General features: G+C 37.9%; 1 protein-coding gene across 1 annotated transcript; it reads left to right on the top strand.

Annotated features, from left to right (window-relative positions):
- The first annotated feature begins 3,105 nt into the window (after positions 1-3,105).
- Positions 3,106-24,166, top strand: LOC132159949 (complement factor H-like). The gene is made up of 8 exons (XM_059569629.1): positions 3,106-3,259; positions 3,343-3,522; positions 3,718-3,823; positions 3,897-3,973; positions 4,724-4,921; positions 5,656-5,853; positions 23,569-23,760; positions 23,899-24,166. Exons 1-8 carry the CDS (start codon positions 3,193-3,195, stop codon positions 24,087-24,089), a joined length of 1,209 nt encoding a protein of 402 aa, XP_059425612.1. The 5' UTR covers positions 3,106-3,192; the 3' UTR covers positions 24,090-24,166.
- The last annotated feature ends 2,315 nt before the right edge of the window (positions 24,167-26,481 follow it).

A 26,481-nucleotide genomic window follows, 5' to 3' on the forward strand; every position in this document is an offset into this window, starting at 1 on the left:
TTACTTTAAATTGTGAGTTCCATTCAGGTTTCATGCCATTGCCACTTTTTTTGAAGGATTGTTTACAATTTCACAGCAAAAGCTATAAAGCTGTTTCCAAGTAAATAATGAAATACAATGCACTGCAATTTTATTCTGTTTTATCCTTATTCTTCGTGAAAATATGTTCTGAAAGATTCCTTAATAAGCTTTGTTCGGGATGTTAAACTACTTTAGGAGCTCTAAGGACTGCCATGGTGAAAACATTATTTGAAATCTCCTTGTGAAATTTGCTAGAGTATGGGTCAGTGTTCTGATTGCAGAAGAGTTCGACAAAGGATTACTAACACAATAAAACAACTCCAGGTATATTTTTGATGAGGACATGACAGTGCAAAATGGTTAAAATCTCTTAAAAATCTATGCTGAAGGCTAAAGACCATTTATTAATAATTAACTTGGGGAAAAAATTGAAAAAACTAAAATATAAGCACATAAACCGATTAATCGTAAAAATAATCGACAGATTAATCGATTATCAAAATAATCGTTAGTTGCAGCCCTAATTACTACAGTCAAACCTGAACACAGAGAAATAATTTTGTTACAAAAACATTTTGTTAGAGCTTAATTCTTCTACATCCGATCTGATCTAATTGTTCTGATTCATTTTGGCTATATAGTTATAGACATGCTAATTCATTTGAGTGTGTATAATTCTGTATGTGTGTGTCTGTGAGTGTGTGTGTACATGTATGTGAGTCTGTCCGTTTTGCACTCTTGATGTTTTAACATCTTAATTGCTATCCACTTTTTTACTGCATTGTAGTTGATTTATTGCTATTACTATACATATTTGCTGTGTCACAGTCTAACGCATTCTCATCCCAAGGCGTCATATACTGAAACTCTTGACATTTCGTCAACATCCTACGCATATGGCACCCTCTAGCGTCAATATGAGACACAGATTATGGGTTAAGGTTAGGGTTAGACCGCTAGGAGGCGCCTTCTGGCCCATTTTTATCTGCTTCTAATATTGACGCTAGAGGGTGCCATGTGCGTAGGATGTTGACGAAATGTCAAGAGTGTCAGTATATGACGCCTTGGGAAGAGAACGGGCTGCACAGTCACACGCTTGTGAGTGTGTGTGTGTGTGTGTGTTTTGCACTCTTGCTGTTTTAGAGTTTTACCCCCATCATTGCTGTGTAATATTTTTTATGCATTGTAACAGATTTGTTTTTTGTCGATTTCTCATTCATTTCTTGTGGTTGGTCATTTCTGATCGAAGACCACAAGTGTGACAATCTTCTTCATGACCACTTAGCCTGCACGAATCATGCCCTCAATTTTTGCCATAAAAGTCACCAAGTTTCGTACCATTCTGGTGAAGCTATGATTTAAAATAATTCAAAGCAGAACATTTTCAGGTCAAAGGTGACCGAAGAGCACCAGAGGTTTTTTTTATTATTTTTTCTTAGCTCAATAAGAAATTGGAAACAAGCTGGAGTGAAACACTGAGGTATGAAAATATTAAAAATCTTGCTTATGTAACTAACTTTCTAAAATCATATTCAGAGATTATTTTGCATTTGGGATACAGATCCTGTATTATTTGTTGATAAGCATATTTATTTTTAATGACAACACATCCACCAGCTTATTACTCGTCATTTATTATTGTCATCTGCATTAACATTCCTCTGATGGATGACAACAAAGAGAGTAAAACACACACATGATGTGTCTGTGTATAATATGGCATTGTGTCAACATTGCTTCAAAATAAAGCTTGATATTCAAACACTATTACACGTAATTTGGTTTTACATTGAATTATTTCCATTTTGTTTACACATAGGAGTTTTAGTAATTAAAAGAGGGGGCTAAAAATCCATTCTACTTATGGTAATAAATAACACGATAGAATAAAATAATCAGATGAGTCACAATATTTAACATTTGTTTGAAAAAGAAAAACTAATCTGCATTAGTGGGAAACAAATGCATAATGTATAGCTGTGTTTGTATTTTACAGCTAATCAATTTAAACAATTTTTCAACAATTTTACACAATCAGCCTCACATGATTTGCTGATATGCAATATCTATAAATTGTGAAACAGCAGAAGGTCTTGCCAAATGATTTTATTTGGCCCACAGTTTTGCCTCATGTACCTTCAAAAACATAAATTCCAGTATTTTTGTTTTTGATCTTCCCATGCAAAGAGCAGTCATGTTTGCACAGACTATTTGCTTTGCAATGGTTCAGTTTGCTGACTATGTAACATGGGTTACAACAGCACTTCCAACTGACCTAAGCTCACAATCATCAATGTTTTCAAGCTGGACTAGATCACATACAAGAGAAAATTATTACATCTCCCTCATGTTATGTTGTTGCATGGTACAAAAAATGCATTTGCTTTTTTTTAGGTGTATGCAGACTTCTACTGCTTGTACACGTTATGTGTTCAAGTTTTGCAGTACTTAATCTAAAGTTGAAACTATCATCTGGAAATGTGTATAAACCTTTACTAAACATTTAGTACATTTATGGGAATTGGACATTTTGCTGCTGTAACAAAGTGTGAGTAAAAGTTGATTAGTTGAGTGTATTCATATTCTTACTTAAGACATAAAAATAACAAATCATAGCAACAAGAACAGCATTTTAAAGGGGAAGAAAACTTGATGACAGATTTATGATACAATGTGAGGTTACACTTTATTTCAGACGTCTTTAGACTGTCTACTTACTATAAGTAACTTTGCAACAATGAGTCGACTCCCATTAATGTATTAGTAGGCAGTTATGTTAGGGTTAATAGAATAAGATGACATCCTTGCAAAATTACCTACAGTCAGTGAAATGTCTAGAAAAATATTTATAGTTTGTAGAAGAAGAAAAGTGGACACAATATGAAGTGTTATCAAAATATGCCCAAACATTTCCAAGCACGTTATCTCATATTTGTAGCTATTTGAATATTTATTAAATAATGATCTGTTAAACATTACATAATATCTTTTACTGATTTAAACAAATTGTTGATAATAAATGATAATTAACTTATTTACCCCTATGTGATCCCAAATAAAGATCATGCAGCAAACGTCCTGCCCAGAACTGTCAAATATTAACTAAGTTAAAGACTTTGTCTGGCAAGTTTCTTCATATCCCAGTGTGAACAAACTGACAGACTGGGGAAAATGGAATCAAGTCCTGCTTTTTTGTGTCTTTGGCTGTGCTTCATTGTTTATGCTTCTACATCAAATGGTGAGGCATCTCTTTTTGAAAAGAATTATTAAATTATTAAATTCAAATTACATGAAAGATGTCATTTTCTAATGGTCTAACAGGTTGCTCTGAGATCCCAGTGGTCGAGAATGCAGAGGTTTCTGAAAGCTCAAAAAAAAACCAATACTCTGAGGGTGATACACTTGAATACAATTGCGAACGTGGCTACATCTCTCAGAGAAAAATAACCTATAGGTGTACCAATAATGAATGGAAAATATTTCGTGATGTTAAATGTTCACGTGGGTATAAAACACACACACACACACACATACATACAGTTTATAAATCCCTGGACTGAAGTACAATACTTTTAAAAGTATTCTAATTGTATGGATCTGAAGTAACCTAAGTTGCTTGTTATCAAGTAATAATTTCCTTGGCATTCAAAGGCTGAATTCTAAGAATTTTATCTTTTGCTTCTGATTCATCATAAGTCAAACCCTGTGAGTCACCTGAAGATATTCTAAATGGTCGTTACATTATCGAAAAGGGAAGAAACTTTGTTTTTGGAACAACCATCAAGTATATCTGCAACGATGGGTAAGTATGTAGGTTCATATCTAGACAGTTATAAAAAAAAAAAAAAGTAATCTTATGAGATGTATTTTTCAAGCTACCAGATTAAAAGTCAATTTGACACCAGAACATGTCAAGAAGGTGGATGGGACAATCAGTTACCTGAATGCAAAGGTACTGAATTAAATCGCCTAAACTCTTAAAAATAAAGATTTCAAAAAGGGGTTTTCACAGCGTTGTCACGGTTCTTTTTTTATTATTCCTTTTTTTAATGTGAATAATATTTTAATAATTGTAAGAATACCATAAAGAACCGTTTGTGTAATAGAACGGTTCTTCATGGAACTAAAGATTCTAATTTTAAAAAAAGCCCTAAAATGCAGCTGTTCATACGGGACACGTCCCAGCCAGGATTTTAACAATGCCTAAAACATCCTGAGCAGTTTGACCAATAACATGCAGGTATTGTAGGCTACATACTCGACCAATCGTGGGGCTGCGTGTGAGAAGGTGAGATCTAGAGGGAACGATCAAAGCGATGCAATATGCGCATGTGTATGTTCGTTCGATTGACTTGAAGCGTCGCTGCGCACAAATCCAAAAAAAAAAAAAAAAAGTGCGCCACAATGCTTCAAGTCAAATGAACGAACAAACATGTGAAAGCGATTCGAAAGCATAAGGAGCCGTCTGCTCTGCTCTTTATAGCTCTCATGAATGTTACACAACGATCAACCTGCACAGTGCAAATAGCCAAAACCTGGATATTTTAGGCAATATTAAAATCCTAGCCGGGACGTGTCCCATATGAACGGCGCATATGGTCACCCTACACAGGTGACATCAAATATTTCTTTACATTGTGTATATCCTGGCTGGACTTAACCATAAAGGCCATCTGAGCTCCTGAAACCTTTTTCTCTTTAGATGTATCATCATGTGAACGAATAGTCCCTGAGAGAAACATCAGAGTGGCGGGACTCCCTGAACACTCTGATGACTTGATTCGAAGTGGACGCATGTTGACATTTTCATGTGATGGTCCTGGACTGATTTTACAAGGACAGAAAGTAATCACCTGCCAGTCAAATGGAGAATGGAGCAGCCCATTACCGAAATGTGTTGGTAAGTTCACATATTGTAAACACCTCTCTATATTGCGAGTAAATCACTCTCATGTAAGACTAAATTTAACGATAGATGACAAAAAGTCTCTCTTTTGTCACATACTAATAAAACATTAGATTAAGAAAATAATTTGAAAATTGAAATAATACACAATAAACGGAAGTGGTTAGTTCAAAATTGACACTAAGCACAGAATATTTAAGGATCAGTAGCCTATAATAGAGAATAGCCTATAAAAAAGAGAAACCATTATTATTATTAGCAGCGTTTGCAAGGAGCACTCAAATCTCTTTTGATTTGGGTCAAGAAAAAAAAAATCACCTAGAAATTACCAGAACAAACTAGCAACATATATAAACACTACCAACACGGTGACAAGTTGGCAGTGATAAAATCAACTCAAATGTTCTTCAGGAAGTCTCATTTTGATCTCTTATAAAATATATACACACACATACATGTCTCAATAAATGCTCCAGGTGACACAGTGATACACAACGTAGCTGAAGGATATACATACAATATGTTGCACAATGCATAATCATGTTTGTATAGAACATTTATTTACATTTATTTAAGACTTTCTGAATTCTTTCATGAAAGTTAATTGACCATAAAACCCAAATGTGGGTCTAAATTTGAAGTAAAGTTAGCTCTCATTAAACTGCTCTGCTTTATTCCAGTAAAACTGTAGCAGTTTTCCTTCAATACTGATTGAATTGTATTTTCAGCTACAGAAATTGCCTGTGAGGGGGAACAACTCATCAATGTTGAAATTTTATATGGACATCCAAGTTTCGTTTCACCTTACACACCTGGACATGTTTTACTTTTTCGATGCACTGATGAGAATCAGAAGATGCATGGACATCGAGCAATTGCATGCCAGTCAGATGGAAAATGGGATCAGCCATATCCGACATGTAGAGGTATGAAGAAATTATATATTTGCTTTAAATATTTTTACAAAATGTTGAGATGTTTATTATGTATAATGTAATATATATATTTTATATTCTTGATACAAAAAAAGTAAAATCTAAAAAAAAAAAAAAAAAAAAAACTGGCCAAAAAAATAAAAAGTGAAAAACGTAAAATAAAAAATTAATGACATTAACATCTATGCGTTATTCATTAAAACATCTATCATTTATGCATCAAACATTCACAACATGAACCCAGTCCCAAACTGGCAATTACTTTTTAAATTATTTTGTTTGCCGTCTTTCATCTCTTGGTGAGCTGATGAACAGCTGGGTAGCACCAGTCTCCACCATACAGCAAAAAGAAAAGAAAACAGACTGGTGCCGAAGGCCATTAACCAGTCATTGTGGTGGCTGCACAAAATCAACCTGAAAAGCCACAGTACTGTTAAAAGTGAAGGCACTTATGTAAAATGCTGTAAAATTAAGATAACAGAAATAATGTCAAAAATAAATTTTCTTGATCAATTAACTTCTATTAATTAAATTAAATCATCATTTGGTGTGACTTCCCAGCCCAGTCTTACAGCATTTTGTGACAGTCACAAACTTTAGTTTTTTCCCTTTTTTTTCATGCAGATATTGGTGAATGCTCTCTGCACATTATACACAGTACATTCTTTAAATTAATTTCAAACCAGTTAAATCCCAGCCTCAGTCGATTCAGGCATACAGTACTTCGATATAAACCTGCAGATAGACTAAGAGTCTGATCAAAAATGTTAGGGAACATCTTAAGATTTCTTGCATGTACAATATTCATACCATGCTTTCATTAAATGTTTTTTTTAATTTGTTTTGTTTTTGTTTTCACAACGTTGTTTTGAGTTCCATTAACAGACATTACAGCTTTTTACGATTGCTTAGGCATGATTTTAAAAACAAGCCTAATTTTATTAAAACACTACACACAATTCACACATAGACACACAAACACAAGTATTAGAACATCTCAGATCTTTTGCAAAACGAAAGACGTCATTCAAAATTGTACATTAATTCAACAAAACCCAGTTTTGGTACCATATGGCACACACGTGGTTCATACAGTTGGATTCTGTTTGAATCACTTAGAAGGAGGTTAGAATTTTGTGAATTTTTTAATGAAAGATCAAAAGGATAAACAATGCAGATTTATTTTCACAGCCGCCTTTGCTCGTATTTACCAAAGGTGTCAATATTGGTGTAGGGCAGAAGGAGATATATTTCATATTTGTTATATTTCATATAACAGCAGAAGGAGACTATAAACATACAATTTCTCAAGAGCAGTTTTTGAAAGTGGACACAAATAATCCAGCTAAAATTGTACTTGTAAGGACAAGTATACACAGAGGAAAGCCTTACTACTATTAGTGCAGCAGGGAGGCCGGGTGTAGGGAAACGTTAGCTCAGTTATATTGAGAAGAATCAAATCTAAAGATTCAAATTGCTTTATTGGAACTGATTCCCAATTTAATTGGTTTACACTTCCTCAACGGTTCATCCAGCGAACGTTAAAATCAGTATATCTTTACAATTCTGTTTATATTACTCAATAGATGATTATAATACAAACAGGATGATAATTTATACATTACAAGCTAGGTAGCTCAGATCTGGGCAAAGTTTAATCTTAAAATACACCACTGAAGACAATACTTCTTTATAAATGAAACAAGAATTTATTGAGCTAATCTATTAATCTATTACATGGATCTAAACCCTAATGGACACACACACACACACACACACACACACACACACACACGTACTTACACACACAGTTACTGAAGAGAATGATAACGGATTTGAATGAAGTCCCAGAAGTAGGTTATTCGTTAGATCGCACCAAGAAAATCACAAAAGCAGAGATGTGTCTTATCTTCACTGCTTAAAATCAATTTGCACCTATTTCAGCAAGAAATTAAGTTTGTTTGTTTACTTGCATTTGCGCTGAAAAGCGGAGTTGGAGATTCGTTTGTTGCCTCGTCTCAGGGAATTCCCTCGCCTCGGATTGAATGCAGATCTGACGTCTGGATGACGTCTTTTGGGAAAACCCTCCTGGTGATTGGTTGGTTGCCGGGTTATGTAGAACTTGGGATAGTTTCAGATGGTTTCGCTGTCACGAAATTTCAACGGAGTGGTTTAGAGTTCTGGATGGCAAGAACGCTAGCAGTGTTGGAGTTGGTAGTTCAAGCCATGAACTACCAACGTATTTACGCGACACGACACAACCCTCGACAAGAGAAGACGCGCTTAGAGACTAGACTAGAGTAGACTAGATTAGTTCAAGCATTGGGGTTTTATCGAACCAGATTTGGTCCATCCCACGATGTGATCTTCTAATGGGATGCTGTTGCAGAGCTTAGACATGCCCCATACTGTTTCTCGATTAAACATCATGTGGCATTGTCATGTGAGATGGATCTTTGGGTTAATACCTTATAAAGTTTCATAATATGCACACAATACAGAATCTGGAAATTTCATTTGCTCCACGTTTAGGTAAATAATGTGAGCTTTCATTCAATACTAAACTTTCCATATCTTACACACATTTAACAGCACTATCTGTTAAAGTTATAAAAACCATACATAAAACATTGGTTAAAGTTGCACCGATTACCTTGAGCATACATATAAAGACATGAAACATTATTTGTGAATATAGTTAAACCTTCAGATTTCTTAATTGTTGTCCTTTTGAGATAGTTTGTTGAAAAGTTAAGTTCGTAGAAAGATTTTCAAGAAAGCAGGAATCAGAGTCATGGGATCGGTCCTGTATTGGTTCTTTGTGTGTCCATAAATTATGAACGATTCCTCTGGCGTTTCCATACATTGTGAACATGTGATGCTTCTGTATACACAGGGTGTTTGTATCTCGTGAAAAGAGTTAGTCATCAACTCTTTTAATTGGAAGACAACACGGCTGACAGGAAACCAACCCGGATGTTGTTGTCACATGTTTAGCTCAAGATTAGTTTTCTCGATTTTACAACAGACAATTCCTCTGTTGTATGATCACATTATCACTTTAATTAATGTCGACATAGGTTTTTTTTTAGCAGTTCTCCTTGACAGGAAACGGGTCCAGACAATCTAAGTATTGTTCTTCTTCAGCTAATCATTAACTTAGTTCAAATCACAGATGGGAAGAAGTAGGCTTTTAATAATTCCTTTGGCAGAAGTAGCCGATTCTGGCGTGACTGTTCACTGAGGTCCTACAGTCCCCCTTTTGCGCAGTGATGTTCCTGGTGCGAACATTAACGGGCACTGAAACAAGATACAGAGGAGAACAAGCACACACAAGACACAAACAAAATCCACATGACTTGCTGAATTCTGGTGCAGGACTTGAGTAACTTGGGATAGATGGGTTAGGAACACTTCAACTGACATAGGGGTGCATTGTTTAGGATTAAACGTAATTGGGTTTTCAAGCGCTCTAACTGTTAGTGGTTCGACGAAGCAGTATGGACGTGATCTCAATCAGGTTAATTGGATTCTCCAATTCAGGTCCTTGGTCAGTTTCATCACATAGGAAAATGCGCAGGACGCCAGATATGCAATTACTGAAAGACTCTTGTACGGCGTTCACTCACTTGTTCAGGAGGAAGGCTAGTATCAAGGTCACAATACATCCTACGATAGTAGAGATGTGAAGCGCTGGGTCAGCGACAGACCAAGACCAAACGATTGGCTCACCAGTGGACGGAAAGCGAGCTATAGCTTCTAAGGCTGTATCCACAAATCAAATCAATCAGTTTTGTTCCTTCCTCCCTGAGCCTTTCTTCCAATTATGGATCAAGGTCGAAGGATTGCGGTTTGAAGAACATTGAGATTTCGAGTTCAGCCTAATACTCATCGTCGGTAAGGTGATACAATGCTAGATTTTCAATATGGAGGATCGAGCCCTTAGGGACATTGATCCATAAAGTTTAGTTAGGCAAGATAATTGATAGTAGATGACGGTAGTTGTACGCACTGAAGTGCATTCGTTTTCGGACAATTTTGGTTTGGATTGCCTTAATTGGATGTGGACGGCTTTTCACAATGATTTACTAAATGGAGAGAAGAGAGAAAAAAAATAATTGGTGAAAGGCATCAATTCTAATTTCTAGACCTGGATTTAGAGTTGAGTTAGGGGAGTTTCCTGATGAGGACTAGAAGGGAGATTCAATTATAGTGAGGGAAGAAAAGGAAAAACACACAGAGAAAATAAAAAAAAATAAACACAAAAGGGACACAAGGACACTGACTGAGGTTAAGAATGTAAACAGAGTAAACGTGTGGAGCGACTCCTCTCCACTAGGGGCTGGTCCTAGCAGTGCTGTGGAGGAGTGTGTGTAGATGTGTGTGTAAAACAAAACTATATGTTTCCTTAAAAGGATAGTAATAAATAGTGTGGTATAAAGCATGGGATTGTTGGTCTGTGTCAGTTAGTTTGATCTTCCCCCTTTTCCTGTCGGTTGGAGCCCTGGTGCTTCTTAATCTGGTTTCGACGGACCCATCGAAGGACTGGCTCGCTGCGCCCTTGTCTGATTTTGATCTGATAGGCAACAGGTGAGAGCTTGTCTACAATCTCGTGTGGTCCTGTCCAGTGAGGTGGGAATTTCTGTGACAGGCATTGGGGAGCATTCTGCCTTGGCTAGGCGAATCTGTAGTACCATGCTCGGTGGTTTGAATTTGCCGGTTGGGGTTGGCAACACACTAGGCATCCTTTTACCTATTCCGCCAGTCTTTCTGCATGTCAGACCAGTATGCCACTTGCTTGAGCGTTTCGTAGGTTGCCTTGGCACCATGGTGTCCAGCGCTTGGTGCATCGTGGGCGTGTGTCAGCATCATCCCCCTTTGGCCCTGAGGAACTACGAGCTTCAGCCAAGTTAGGGGCTCAGGGACATATGTGAGAATGCAGTCTTTAAGACTCAGCATGTGCTTGATTGAATGAAGTTGGCGGAGATCAGATGACATAGGTCAGAGGTGGAAATGGAATTAGTGGGTCGGAAATGTGAGTGTCAATGGTTTGTAACACGGGATCCGATTCTTGGGAGGGTGAGAAGACTGTGGTGAGAGTCCAGTGTGGGAGGAGTTGGGCGTTTGCGAGCCAGTGGCATGCTGGTGGCTGGTAATGGTTGCCACTGTTGGGGTGGGTGGGAGGGCAGGAAAGTCCAGGACTCTCCATGTAATGCACCTGCTTTGGCGAGGGAATCAGTTTGGACATTGAGGGTGGACAGGGATTGTCCAAAATCCTGAGGCGACATCCAATTTGGAAAGGATCGTTGAGCCTTTGATTTTGGGAATCTCTTAGTCCAGCTGAATCATAAGCCATTGTGATAAGGGAACTTGTTGGTTCAACTTGCGATAGTCTATGGTGGGCCACCATTTGCCGTTGGGCTGTAGAACTGGCCATTTTGGGGCAGGGTAGGTGCTGTTAGAGGGCCAGATGACCCCCTTTTCCAGCATGGAGTCAATGATCTCTTTAACCGTTTCGTATGATGCTATTGGAATTTTGTACTTCCACACGAATGTAGGTGGCGCATTTGGATGTGTTGAGATGCGCAACGTGTGGTTATCAGTCAGGCCACAGTCCAGAGAATCCTTTGCACAGGAGTCCTTCTATTTGCACAGAACCTCTTTAAGTCCTTGGCGATCCATTTTGCTGTGAAGGGCATCCGCCTCACTCAGGATTTGTTGGAATTGTGCCTTGAACACGGTTTAGGGTTCCTCTGTTGAATCATTAGAGGTACTCTGGGGTCTTGGTGGTCACCTGTGCTGGTGATTCTGTCGCAGGCTGTGTTGAGACAGCATAGACAGCGAGGTGAGTGTCGTCTGTTAGTTCTGACCTACAGACGCTTTCTTTGGACACTGGCAGAATAGAAGTGATGGCAACGACTTCATGGGGCTCTGTGACCGTTATGGTGTCATTGCATTCTTCTGACATTAGTTCGGCTGGTATGGGGCCGATGACAGGTACTGTTAGCTCAAAGTCATGGAACGCTTGGTTGATGAGCCATCCCAGGTGACTGGCTTTGGGAATGTTGATGTCTTTTGCCGTACAGTTGTTGATCAACACATACACAGAACGAGATGACACTTCCATGAGAGGTGTGGTTTCCAAGGTTAGTCCTAGTCTTTGGCAGATCCTGGAAGGTTGGAAGAAACCTAGCTAAAGGTTGAGAGTTTGGACAGGTCGCATGTTGAGGTGGACGCTGACACTCTAGCTGTAGGCAGGTATTGTAACTTCTTGCTCACTAAACAATGTGCATGCATCTGTAATTGTTTGACCAGATTGAAGGTTCTTGAGATTGACTGAAGTGGTCAGCTGATGAGATGGGGGAGCCCATATGACGTTGTTCATGGTGTCAGTGCAGGCGTTAAGACGAACCATGATGTCTGCTCCTATTTAGATGTCATGAGGTAGGTTGGGGACAATGAGGAAGTAGTGACTCAAGAGTTTGTTGTTCCATTTGAGGTCTACAGTGCAGACAATTTTAGAGGTAGCCATGGTTGTTGACCATAGACTGAGAGGGAAGCGGTTGTGCTTTGAGATGTGTGATAGGCTCTGATATCTCTGCTTTAATGTTTAGAAGACCTTTAAGCTGATGGCTGAGTTTTCGGTCCACAGGGCTAATGCTGCATCAGACACTGGTGTGTCTTGGACGTTCATGGCAGTCATGATTCAAAAGGAACCTGAGTCCGAGTCAGATGCTTGCAATGAGCAGAAGAAAGGGTCTTGGTAGTTGCTGCTTGGAGTTGAGCTTGCTCTTGGTTTTGACCTCGCATCATCAGTCAGTGAATGGGGTACGGTGTCTGTGGCTTGACACTGCGACTCGTTGGGGTTTACTGACTGGAAGGGCAGAGGCTTGCGGACTTGAGTCCAGATCTTCAGGTGCTTGAAGTCTATTAAAAGTTCAAACCGATTGAGCAGGACTTTCCCAATCAGGAGTGGATAGGTATTGAGTGGTGAAACGTACACTGGGTGGACAAGATTCATTGGTCCCACGGTTAGGTGAGAGGTTTCATCAGCAGGTGTTTGTTGGGCTCTGCTGTAATCGGAGCATCAGGTGTTGAGTTAGGGACTAAAAACTGTTTCTGGGATTTTAGGTAGGATTTCTTGTCCATCTGAAGTTAGGGCAGTTACAGTTCTCTGAGAGTGAGGTGAAGGAGTGCTGTTCTCTGTGGTTTGTTGGGTCAGTTGGTCGCTGTCTTCTCGTCCACCTGCTAGTCAGGCTGCATCTGGTTTCTCTTTCTTTTCCCACTTTCGATTTTCATCCTTTCATTGGAAGAACTCATTCACCATCATCTTCATCAGCTCTTGTGAGTCAAAGCACGGTGAAGTCTTCTGTTCTTGTGTGGCCCTCTAGGGCCAGCCCCTGACTCTGAGTGTTGAAGTCGAGAACTGCCGTGGTTTTGCTGCTCTTTTCTGAAGTCATCTTCTGTTTAGCATAGGCCTTGTGTGCCAAGTCTCGCAGTTGTTGAGCACTCATTGTGCGTGGACATGCAAGGACGCCAAGATGGTGGCTTACCATCTTGGTAAGATTCCTCAGGAAGAGATTTTTAAAATTTACATCTTCCTCCATATTCTGTTTATTGCGAGTCACGAAGTAGGCTTGTTTGAGTCGGCTGTAGAACAATTGGGAAGGTTCCTGATGGCCTTGTTTAATCTCCAGGGCGGCCACTAGTCCTTGTTCCGACTCAGGGTCAGCATACTCTTTGATGAGGGATTCTCTAAGCAGGTGGTAATCAGTCTTTATGTGGGCCGGCTGTCGGTCCAGGAAACTGCGAACCTCTGAGCTGGATGTTGCTCGGATCAAATAAAGTCTATCTTTGTTGGTGACACTGGGTCTCATTTCCAGATGAAAGTCGACATCTTGCAGATATCCTTTGATCTCCTGACTGCGTGGCCCATTTGGAGTAAACTTGCCAATGTTCCTGGTGAGTTTGTCGAGTTTGTCCTCCCCCTTTTTATCACGTGTCAGTCCAGAAATGGGGGACTTGGGCCTGCTTGGCAGGGGTGAGACTGGTGCCAGTTGTTTCCTTGGAGGTTCGGGACGCAGCTCGTAGTCATGTCTGAGTTCCTCTCTGAAGCGGTCTGACTCCTCTTTGATGTAGTCCAGCTCTCGTGATAGGCGGCTGATCTCGTTTCTTGACTCAACCAGGTGAGTTTCAAGGGCTTTAATTCTGCAGTTCTTGTCTCTGAAGGTGGCCTTTGCCTTTTCCAGGAGCTGTTCTGTATACTGTAGCTTGTTGGAGAGATCAACGTGGTCTTCCTTGACTTGTTCCATTTCTTTTGTAGTAGCTACTAGTGTCTCTTTTAGCCGGGTGATCTCCTCCTCTGCACCTTGTTCCACTTCATTGGGCTCTTTCCATCATTCCTGAACCTCCAGTTATAGCTGCGTGACGCATTGTTGTGCGCGTGTTAGCTCCTGCTGAAGATGGGCGGTGTGCCTGTCGCTCAGCTTGAGGGTGGCTATGAGTGTGTGGCTTAAGGAGCTGGTAATCTTGGCTAGTTCTTTGTGACTGTAGCTTTGACTTGGGTCTTGTCTCATGAGGCTTTTTATGTTGTCATCCAGCTGGTCCCGTGTCTGATGCTTCAGTGTTTTAACAGCCTTAGGTAGGAGGCTGTCTGTTGCGACACTTAGCCAAGTCTCGAGGTCCTCCCAGTGGCCAACATGGTCTGTTGTGTGAGACATGTTTTGCCGCTTTGAGGGAGTTCTAGAACCTAGACTGACGCAGACCTTGAAGAGGGGAAAACAAAACAAAACAAGGCCAAACAGAGGTGTCAATGAGCAATGTCGAGTGTGGGTTGATGTTGAGTGTGTAATGGGCAGGTAAGTGAAGTTGTCAGTGACTGTGAATCTCTGGTGGGAGTGCTTCTAATTTGTAGTCTCTGTGGGGAAAATTAATAAGCACACACAGATAGCACAGCTGGAGAAAAGAAAAGTAACAAACAGAGGAAGGAACAAAATACTATTTGGCTGCTTCCACTTTTCCTATAAAAGAAAGTTTTTTTGTTTTTTGTTAGGAAAGAATAGAGCCAATGGTAAGATAAGAGTAAGAAAGACAACACAAAATGCCCTTTTCTGGTTACAGAATGAGTAACCATAAAAAATATATTAAAGGGATAGTTCACCCAAAAATCATAATTATGTTATTAATAACTCACCCTCATGTAGTTCCAAACCAGTAAGACCTCCATTTATCTTCAGAACTCAGTTTAGGATATTTTAGATTTAGTCCGAGAGCTCTCAGTCCCTCCATTGAAACCATTGTGTACGGTATACTGTCCATGTCCAGAATGGTAAGAAAAACATAATCAAAGTAGTCCATGTGACATCAGAGGGTCAGTTATAATATTTTGAACCATCGAAAATACATTTTGGTCCAAAAATAGCAAAAACTACGCCTTTATTCAGCATTGTCTTCTAACAAAGCAGTTTGTGATATCCGGTTCGCGAACGAATCATTCGATGTAACCGGATCTTTTTGAACCAGTTCACTAAATCGTACTGAATCGTTTTAAACGGATCGCGTCTCCAATACACATTAATCCACAAATGACTTAAGCTGTTAACTTTTTTAATGTGGCTGACACTCCCTCTGAGTTAAAACAAACCAATATCCCGGAGTAATTCATTTACTCAAACAGTACACTGACTGAACTGCTGTGAAGAGAGAACTGAAGATCGTCTTCAACCCCCACCTTTGGGCGTATCATTGCAAACCTCATTTTGATGCAGGCTATATAGACCACAAAAACAATGTTTATTGCATGAATTTCAGATGAGAAGAAAAAAAATGAGGTACTGTTATACTGTTTTACTTGCATCCACCGCTACGTGTCAATGCAACCTACGAATGAGAGACAGTTTAGTTACAAACAGTTACTTTGCTTTCTTGGGTTGTCACTTTTGTGAAAAAAATCCTGTTTGATTTGAGTGACAAGTGTTCATTGAATCGATTGTAAAATCGATTTTGCATGTCTAAAGTTTTATACGGCAAATAACACCAACTATAGGTAAATCCACGGACAACAGGCAGGAGGAATGTACAGACCAATATTTCTGATGATTTATTGGCATGAAGTTACGTGCACAATGACAAACAGGAGTGCAACATTTTCGAAAAACAATAAGCAGAGTGGACTGCCACAATGCAAAACATTTACTGCAGGCTTCAAAATGGCTGTGTTTACGATTAGAAATGTCAACAACAACAAAAAAATTTTTACAGTATAAAATAATAAAGAGGCAAAGAAAATTATTTTACTATGGTAAATATGAGTTTATGATAGCGTTTATAATTAAACCACAGTAGCCATAAATTTACAGTTGTCTGAGACGTCATGAAATGTTCTTTAGCATCACAAACCATAAGATGTAGTCAGGGTTCTGCTATGGTTTAGCATGGTTTCCAGAGATCTGGAGCTGATTCGGGGTAGCTCAGTGGTTTGTGACTGTTGTCTTCTTCTTCTTCTTCTTTTTTGTTTTATTGGCAACCGCACTCAACAGTGCATTACTGCCATCACCCGGTAGCTTGGAGCTTGGATCAGAAACATTCCTAATCACCCCCCCCCCCCCCAAAACCCACTGGCGCTGCGGGTGTTCAGCTCCTCCAGCTTCCACCCCACTTCCCTTTAACCCTCTCAAGTCGATTAACGCGGATACGCGTTTTGAGTCATTTTCTCCTGATAATCCCGAAAAGAACTTAAATTACACTTTCAGTTTTAATCGTACAGATAAGAGCAATACATCAATCGAATCTGTAAAGGGTCTACTTTTTTTTGGATACAGACATAATAACAACAAAACTTTGTGCACTTATAAAATAAAGATAACAAACAAGGTGCGCTGTCTGCAGCCTTTGTCTGAGCTGATCTTCTTTTACAAACACGTCATTTAAATGAACTGTAACTCCGTGAATACTCAACGAAAATACATGAGAGAGATATCTATAGAAAGCTTGACATGTCTTTTTTTAAACTAAACAAGTGCCGCCGAAAACAGATATTCTGTGATAAAGTAATCCATATGAAAACAACGCGATGTCTGTTTTTCAAGTCTCCCTTCATTATATCTAATGTGACCACGCCCCCGCGCTGAACGCGCTATTCAGATTCAAACTGAAGCGCGCGGCTTGAATACGCCCATAACAGAAGAAAAAGCAGCGAGACTGTTCAAGTTTTTTTTATTTTGCTGTTTGCTTCGCGATGAGAGGAATAACACATAATTCACCCCAAAAAGATGTGATGTGGTTGAGGATTTGAGAAATGGATTTCCTCAGAAAAAAAGAATGAAGCACTTTATTCAGCAGAGATCATAAACATGAGTAAGTCTCTTTTTATTTATTTATATACTTGTACTAGTTTTCACATAACGTGTAAACGTTTTACTAGTTAGACTTTTTCCAAACTATAATTCCTGACTAAATGTATAATCAAGTGAAACATTATGAAGTTTCAATAACAATATACAACACTATACCCTTCAAAAGCTTGATGTAAATAATATAAATGTAACAAATAGATAACTGTAACAAATGTAAAAAGGATTTTTTTCTTTTTAATTTATTTCCCCTAAAAACCCAGAAAAATATTCTCAGCTCTTTTCAACATTAATAATAATGATTATAATAATAACAACAAATTTTTTTTTTTTGTAGAAAATAAGATTGTTAAAAGGATTTCTGAAGGATTGTGTGACTGGAGTAATGATGCCAAACAATTTGTTTGAAAGTCAGCTTTGATTGTTTCTAATAAACTGTTTAACTGCTCCCCCAAGTGGATATTAAATTATGTTGTGGGATAATTAAATATATTCTTAATAAACTACAAACATAAAATTATATAGATTTATTTTGTTCTCACATTCTTTCTTGTAACTCCTTCCTCTCAGTGGCACAGATGACTGAAAGGCTCATTATGCAGCTCATTATGCAGGCCTTTGTGTTCTCAGGTGTAAATCACAATGATATTCATGATAGTTTATGCCTACTCGCATATTACTTTTACCAACAAAAAGTGTCTTAGAAAATTTAAATCAATATATTGTTTTCTGTGAGTGAGTAAACAAGATGATTTTCACATCATTTAGAAAGAAAAATTCTAGGCTACAAGCTCCAGTTCTCAAATATCCCTGGAACCATTGTTCTTTATGTGTTTTATGGCCTTATTCAAGCGTTTTAACATTTTTCGTTTTTCACTAACCACGCATAATATTTTTTTTCTCAAAAACACAATCATGTACATACATGCATTTCACATATTATTATAGCCCAGTTTGTGCTGATTACAGTGAGATTAGTCTTTACCCATTTAGATATTTATAAGAAACTGAAAAAAGCACAAATGTCAGGGCATGACAAAACTTCTCCAGGCCCCAAAAATACCCTTAGACTCCAGAGGGCCTTTAACTCCCGCTTCCCATCCGTAACCTTATTTACCTCCAAATCTACTTACCCTGTCTCACACTATACTCATCCACATCTTCTACCTCTCTCTATAAGCCTAAATACATATTAATCCTACATTCTCTTCATTAAACCAGTATTATTCAAAAACTGAAACAACACATTAACCATACTATTTCCTATATCTGAGTCTAATATATTCTTTAATGTTAACTCTTTCCCTTCATTCTTCCATAATTCTTCTCTTAGCACTTCTCTTTCTTCATCATACCCATTACAATTAATAATCACATGTTCTACAGTTTCACTCTGTCCACATTTCTCACACAAACCCGTTGGATGCTTAGATATTAAGTGTAATGTTTTATTCAAACCGGTATGTCCCACCCTTAGTCTTGTAATTATACTTTCCTCCCTTCTATTTCTCCCTCTTTTTCTACCTTTTCCCACTTTCTTTTGTATTGCATATAAATGTCTCCCTTTACTCTCATTATCCCAATATTGTTGCCACTTTTTACTCATTTTCTCTTTTATTACTGATTTAATTTCTTTTAAACTATGTTGTAACTCAATTTCTACCATCTCTTCATCTACTGCTTGTTTAGCTAATTTATCTGCTTCCTCATTGTCTTTAATTCCCACATGCGCTGGGACCCACATAAACTGTACCTCTATTTTAATTTGGTTCAACTCAAAGAGATTTTAAAGAATTTCCATGATTAAAGCTGGTCTTGATTCTGACTTTTGATTATCAATACTAATTATTGCTGAATAAGAATCTGAACATATGACTGCATTTTGAATTTTCCTTTCCTTAATTATTTGTACTCCTAGCAGAATAGCCATCAACTCACCTGTATACACCGACAAATGATCACTAATTCTAGCTTTTTTCTTCACCATTAACTTTGGCACATTGACTGCCACTCCTATTCTACTTCCTTTTTTAGAAGCATCTGTGTATATCTGTATATTATCTCCATACGTTATTCTTAAATACTCATTTGCTCTCATTACTTCCATCTCATTATTTCCTTCCTTCTGTCTTATCTTCAGTAATGTTAAATCTACTACTGGCTGAGGAATAATCCATATAGGAGTATGCATATATATTACTCTTGGTACACATCTATAATTGTCTATCCCCATCTCCTTAATATCTTCTTCTACCACCCACCCAAAACTCTTATGTTTCTTCATTTCTTGTTCCCAACATTTTCCTAATATTTTCCTTGTTGGATGTACCTCATTCTGACTATTAAGATTTGTCCAATACACAGCCATTAACTGTTGTCTTCTAATATTAAGCGGCATTTCATTTATCTCTATTTGCATTGCTGCTATAGGTGTTGCTGGATATGCTCCACAGCAAATTCTCAATGCCTGTGCTTGAATTCTATCCAATTTCTCTAACTGTGATTTTGCTGCCAACCCATATGCTATACTTCCATAATCTAGTACAGATCTTATCATTGCTATATATACTGTTTGAAGTGCCCCTCTATCTGCTCCCCACTCTTGTCCTGCCATACATTTCATTATATTTAACACTCTTTTACACCTATTCACTATCTTATCAATATGTTCTTTCCATGTAAGTCTAGTATCTAGCCACATTCCCAAGAATCTAACTGATGTTACTCGTGCCATATTCCTGTTATATATCCTTAACTTTCATTCATTACCTACTTTCTTGTTGGAAAATATTATAACTTGTGACTTCTCCACCGATAGCTTAAATCCCCACTTATATGACCATTTAACTACCTCATCCACAGCCTTCTGCATTTTCCTCATAATGAACTTATTGTTTCTCCCTCTGAACCACAAAGCCCCATCATCTGCAAACAGTGATCTACCAACACTCCTATCCACCTTACTAAATATATCATTTATCATTATTATAAAAAATACTGGACTTATCACACTTCCCTGAGGAGTACCATTTTCTATTATTCCTTGAAATGATATAGTATCTCCTACTCTCACCCTTATTACTCTTTGCTTAAGAAAGTCATTAACCCAATTAAACATTCTTCCCCCTACCCCCATCTCTTCCAACTTAATCATCAGACCCTCCCTCCATAACATATCATAGGTTTTTTCATTATCAAGAAACACAGCAATTACTGATTCTTTATTTGACAGAGGTTTCTTTATTTCCGCTTCCAAACACATAACCGGATCCATAGTTCCTCTTCCTACCCTGAATCCACTTTGAAAAGGTGTTGATTTTCCTTCTTTTTCCAAAAAATATACTAACCTATCCGTTATCATTCTCTCCAACACTTTACCTACATGAGAAGTAAGGGCTATTGGCCTATAGCTAGCCGGCTTACTTGGATCCTTCCCTGGTTTCTTTATTGGCAATATCAATGCTTCTTTCCAACTTTGCGGTAGCACCCCCATTTCCCACACTTTATTATAGAATTCTAACATTACTCTCAACGATTCCTCACTTAACTGCTTGATCATATAATAGCTGATTTCATCTTGCCCTGGAGTAGTTTCTCTCATTCTCCTCAGCGCTCGCTTTAGTTCCGACATTTCAAACGGGACATCCATCATATCATCTCTTTTCTGTCTTTTTCCCAATAGATGAGGATGCTCTCGTAATAATTCCTCCCTCTCCCTCTTAAACTCTTCAGTCAGATTTTCCGTACTGTTTACTTTTATAAATGTATTACAAAACATTTCTGCTTTCTCACAGTTTTCTATTGCTGTAACTTCCCCTTCATTTAAAACAGGATATTCCATATCTTTCCTTATTCCATTCATCCTTCTGATCATACTCCATACTTCTCCTATTGGTGTACTTCTCCCTATTCTATCACATAAATTTCTCCAATGTTGTCTTTTTGCCCTTCTTACCACCTCTTTAACCTTTGCTTGTTCTCTCTTATATTCGATTAAATCTGTATAATTATGCATTCTTCTTGCCTTCTTTACTCCAGTAAAGTACAGATACTTGAAAAATTTACTTAAGCTACTTCGTTACTGTCCACCACTGTAAATAAGTCGGGGCCCGTCGGGCTCAGGCTGAAATGCAGGGCTTTAGCGTGTCTTCCCACAGCTCCACATCTATTATCAAATTTGCTGATGATACTGTGGTTCTGGGCCTAATTTCCAACAACAGTGTAGCTACATACTTGGATGAGGTAGAAAAACTCACATCATGGTATCAGGACAACTGTCTCTCTCTGAATGTGAGCAAAACTAAAGAACTGATTGTGGACTTCAGGAAGAGACGGCAGCAGCCCTATACTACTCTTATGATCAGCGGGACCCCTGGGGAGAGGGTGACCAGCTTCAAATACATTGGTGTAAACATCTCCGAAGAGCTGACTTGGACTACCCACATTCAAACTCAGGTTAATAAGACATGCAAAGACTGTATCATATGCAACAGCTGAGGAAATTCAGGGTCTCACCAGCAATCCTGAAAACTTTCTATTCAGGGGCCATAGAAAGTGTATTGACTCAGTGTATCTCAGTGTGGTATGGGAACAGCTCCAGTCAAGACTACAAAGCACTGCAGAGAGTTGTGCGCTTTGCTGAGAGCATCTCATGGTCTGATCTCCCCTCTCTGCAGGACATCTAGCACAAATGCTGCAAAAGCAGAGCTGTTAAAATCATTAAGGATTCCAACCACCCAGTTATCTTTTCATTTTTCTCCCATCTGGTAAGCGCTTCCGTAGCCTGATGGCAAAAACCAAGAGACTTAGGAGGAGATTCTTCATCCTGTGTACATCCTGTTTGCACATTCTTCTCTTGTACATTCATGCTCTTCTTAATCTATTAAGTGTACAGTCCGGCACATTTTATTTTATAAGCATTTTATTTTATTCTTATTTTTTTATCTTTTTCCATATCTTATTATTTTGTATAATTTTCTTGTGTCTGTATTCTTTAATAATTGCACTGTCCATGGAGCAGACCTGACTTACATTTCACTGCTGTTCATATGCTCTCCATATAACCATGTATGTGACAGATAAAATAAAAATCTAGAATCTTGAATCTTAAAATGAACTCATTCACATATTAGATATTTAGTAATGATTATTTACAAATGTTTATACAATTGGTTTATTAGCATTTTTTTTCTCTGTGTGTTGTTGTCTGTGCCTGTGCACTGGAAGCTTATGTCACTGAAACAAATTCCTTGTATGTGCAAGCATAGTTGGCAATAAAGCTCTTTCTGATTCTGATTCAGATATTAAAAGTAAACTAGCCTGTAAAATCTACACAGTGACTTCAATACTGAATCACAATACATCTATTATTAGAGGAAGTGCTTTACCGGAAATCTGAAACATTATGGATCTAAAATGGCGGCGCCCGCGCTTACATAAAAAATAAGGTGGATACAATGTAGATTCACATTAACTCCTGAGCTCCACTGCACTCTGAACAAGCAAAAGGCACACAAGAGTAATGTGAAATATATTTTTTAGAAGAGTTAAAATAAGTGTTTAAATATTTTAAAATAAATGTTTGCTTTTGCAAGATGCACTGTTAAACCGAACAGGGATATTAATTAAATTAAATGAGTTAATGTCACTCAAATAATAATGAAAGTTCTTTGGACTTATTTGAAATAATTTCTGTAAACTCAAAATGTTGCTGTAGTAAGGTGAACTTTAAAATGATTGTGTTTTCTAGTTCCCAGCATGCTTTGCATCAAACAACCAGGAAAATAAATCTAGAATTTAAGTGTTATTTTATGTATTTTTACACAAGGTAAACATAGAGAGACAAAAGTTAGTACTGAAAAGTTGTTATGTTACGATATACATAGTTTTCTGTTATGTTAGTTTTGTAGTGTTACCGTTGTGGTGAAGAGTAGAGCCTGTGGTTAGGTTGAAGATGTTATTAAAAGCAGATGAATCTTGTTTCAGATACTAGATGTGAAGTTCCACGTAACCACCATGTCTATAAGCCTTATGATAACTTTAGAGGAGATCTGAAACTGGGAGTAAGAAAACCTTACCACTGTGAGTCTGGATATCGTGAAACAGCAGCAGAGGCAACATGTACACAAGACGGATGGACACCAGATCCACTGTGTGCTGGTATGTTCTGCTATAAAAATCTCACTATTTGTAAAGGAAAGAAACTGGGAGCAAAAAACAAAAACACAAAGTTGTTATAAAAGTAGTTTTAGAATATCTCTTCAACACATCAAATCTTTGTCTTAAACATGCTCTTAAAATGACCTCATTTTCATATTAGAGATTTACTAATGCCACATTTTCTTGGTGATAACAGGCCGAGGGAAATGTGGCCCACCACCAACAGTGGACAATGGAGATACAACAGATATTACAAAAAAGGAATACAATACAGGAGAGAGAGTTGAATACATCTGCTTTAGTAAATACACACTGGATACACGTCCCACTTTCTCCAAATACTTGACCTGTCAGCAAGGAGAATGGAGCGGGAATGTTAAGTGTTTAAGTAAGTATGAACACACTACACCATACATATCATACACAGATATCATGATTTATTCTTGTAGTTTAAGTTGTATGTTGTGATGATTAGTTAATGAATGTATACTGTTACACTGATCGTGACATGTTGGGTTTATTTCAGAGCCCTGTACAGTGACAGTGGATATAATGAATGAAAGAGGTATAGAGTTGGCCTACACTGGTGACCAAAAGATGTTTGCACCACATGATGATCACATCACCTTTAAGTGTCTGTGGGGCAAAAGATCAGTAGGTGTTGACTTCAGACAAAAGTGTAATGATGGAGAGATGACTTTGCCTGAGTGTGTGTGACAGTGGAAATAAAACATAGATGAAGCATCCACTGTACTACCCAATGAGCAGATCAAAATAAATATTTTTCCCCCAAATCAATTTGTCTGTTTTGGGTTTCTTTCAAGAAAAAATAGCAAACAAAAAAACTAAAGAAGTACAAATATAAAATGATATAGATGTGCATGTATGAGAATTATATTAACTCTTTTAAACCTTACATTTGTCCTACAGGTGGGTAGAGTACCCAAAAACTGTACTCAAGTAAAAGTAAAAGTACTAGTCTTGAATAGTTACTTGAGTAAGAGTAAAAGAGTATCGGGTAAAAAATCTACTCAAGTAGTTAGTTACTAGTTACTTTGGGTCATATATACTGAGCCTATTTTTATTTAGATATATAGATAAAATGTATGTAATGTATGTGTGCGTGTATAAATGTATATATTTCATCAGCCTTTACTCCAATTTATGTAATTTATTATAAAACCCTGTCTGTTTACTTAAGTAACAGATATAGGTGTCATGCCAAAACATATTTTTAATACGACTGACTTTATATTAAATGTGAATTTAACATTGAAAGTTAATGTGATATAAATATTGCTACTAATCGTTCATTGTTTAGAATGAGAGCAAATAACATTTACATTATTAAAGATAATTTTCACTGACAGTCTAGATTTCAATCACTCTCAGAAACTCCCATTAAAATCACTGAAACTGTTAACACTGTGAAATCAATATCTTAATTAAAGATTCGTACACACATCTGCACTTTGTTGTTTCTGACGAGAGAATTCGCCAGAAAGAGGTATTCAGTCAGTGCGCGAGTGAAGGAAGCACCGGCATTTTAGCGATGACTCATCGGGACGCCTCTGATTGGCCAATGCTTTAATAAGCTCAAAAGAATCATGTGTGATTGGTTATAATGCGCAGTGCTGTAAAAACACATCTATCTCTGGATCAGCGCCAGCAAGCAATCACAGATCTGAATTTAGCAGCTGATGATATGACTTGCTGAACGTACTCGCACCGGTGTGATTGTATTAAAATTAATAAAATCTTAATCGGCTATTTTTTGTCTTTTGGAAGCTGCATTCAACTTGACTCCCCTCTGTTATAAGCCACACACGTACACCAAACTAATGTCACAGTGGTATCGTGTACTGTAATCGAATGTAGCCCAAGTTATTACCTGTTAAACAGTAGACAGCACACGCGGTGTTCATCTAATAAGGATCTCCATCGCAAGCAAATAATAGCCTTTGCAGATTTGCTTTCAATTCAGTGCAGTTCCAGCCACGTTTTCAACGCTCTTTCTGTTCTTAAACGTTACAACTCTGAGTGAACCGCTTCAGACGCTCAGCGCGTGCGGCAGGGAACTGAACGAATCATTCAAACTGATTCACGAACCAATTCACTCGTTTGCCAATTGGTTTGATCAAGCCTTTGAACAGAATTGACTCAAAAGAATGAATCATTCGTGAATGGGCATCGCTCATTGCCCAGAGAAAAGTAGACGGCGCGTTTGGAATAAACTGAAGCATTTATAACATTTATTGCATTAAGATAAAGTAACAAGAGGAGCGTCGCCCACAGTAACGAAGTAAAAGTACAGATTTTTCCCCAAAAATTTACTCAAGTAAGAGTATAAAGTACCCATCTTTAAATATACTCCGAAAAGTATTAGTTACCCCAAAAAATTACTCAAGTAAATGTAACGAAGTAAATGTAACTCGTTACTACCCACCTCTGCCTACAGTATATAGCAAGGTGGAAAAAATGTTGTCTTAGATGTATTAACGGTCCCCTTCTTCGTGATCCCATGTTTTAAACTTTAGTTAGTGTGTAATGTTGTTGTTAGAGTATAAATAATATCTGTAAAATTCTAAAGCTCAAAGTTCAATGCCAAGCGAGTTATTTTATTTAACAGAATTCGCCTACAAAAAAACGACCCGCTTGGACTACATCCCTCTAGTTCCTGCAGTAATGACGTCACTAAAACAGTTTTTTGACTAACCTCCGCCCACATGAATTCACAAAAAAGTTTGTTGATAATTTTACTCAAAATATGATTGGTGGTGAACACATTTAGAAATGACTAACTGCGAGTGTTTTTTGTCAGGTTTAATGATGATCGTGAGGTGCAGAGCTGTAAGTTACAGAAGCGTTAAAAGTTTCTCATCATTCGGTTTCCTCAAAAAAGGTGATTAACGTTACGTGTAAAATAACTTTCTGGAATGTGCTTACAATGTAAGTCATTTATGCTTTATGCTTCTTTCATTTTTGTTCGTAGACACATCCTCTCGCCTCTGTTCCTGCCGAGGCCTGGGTTTACTGGAGTCTGGCGCCGAAGACTGAAGCAGCTAACTTTACATTCGGTAGGTTTTCTACTCAACTGAGAGAATTCATC

This window comes from Carassius carassius, chromosome 16, assembly GCF_963082965.1.
Source record: "Carassius carassius chromosome 16, fCarCar2.1, whole genome shotgun sequence".
NCBI classification, from domain to species: Eukaryota; Metazoa; Chordata; class Actinopteri; order Cypriniformes; family Cyprinidae; genus Carassius; species Carassius carassius.

Bases quoted from the DNA above. Each gene is read 5' to 3' on its own strand.
- LOC132159949 (XM_059569629.1), top strand. From the start codon at position 3,193: ATGGAATCAAGTCCTGCTTTTTTGTGTCTTTGGCTGTGCTTCATTGTT. The intron at 3,260-3,342 runs GTGAGGCATCTC...ATGGTCTAACAG, and splicing joins TTATGCTTCTACATCAAATG to GTTGCTCTGAGATCCCAGTG. The intron at 23,761-23,898 runs GTAAGTATGAAC...GGTTTATTTCAG, and splicing joins CGGGAATGTTAAGTGTTTAA to AGCCCTGTACAGTGACAGTG.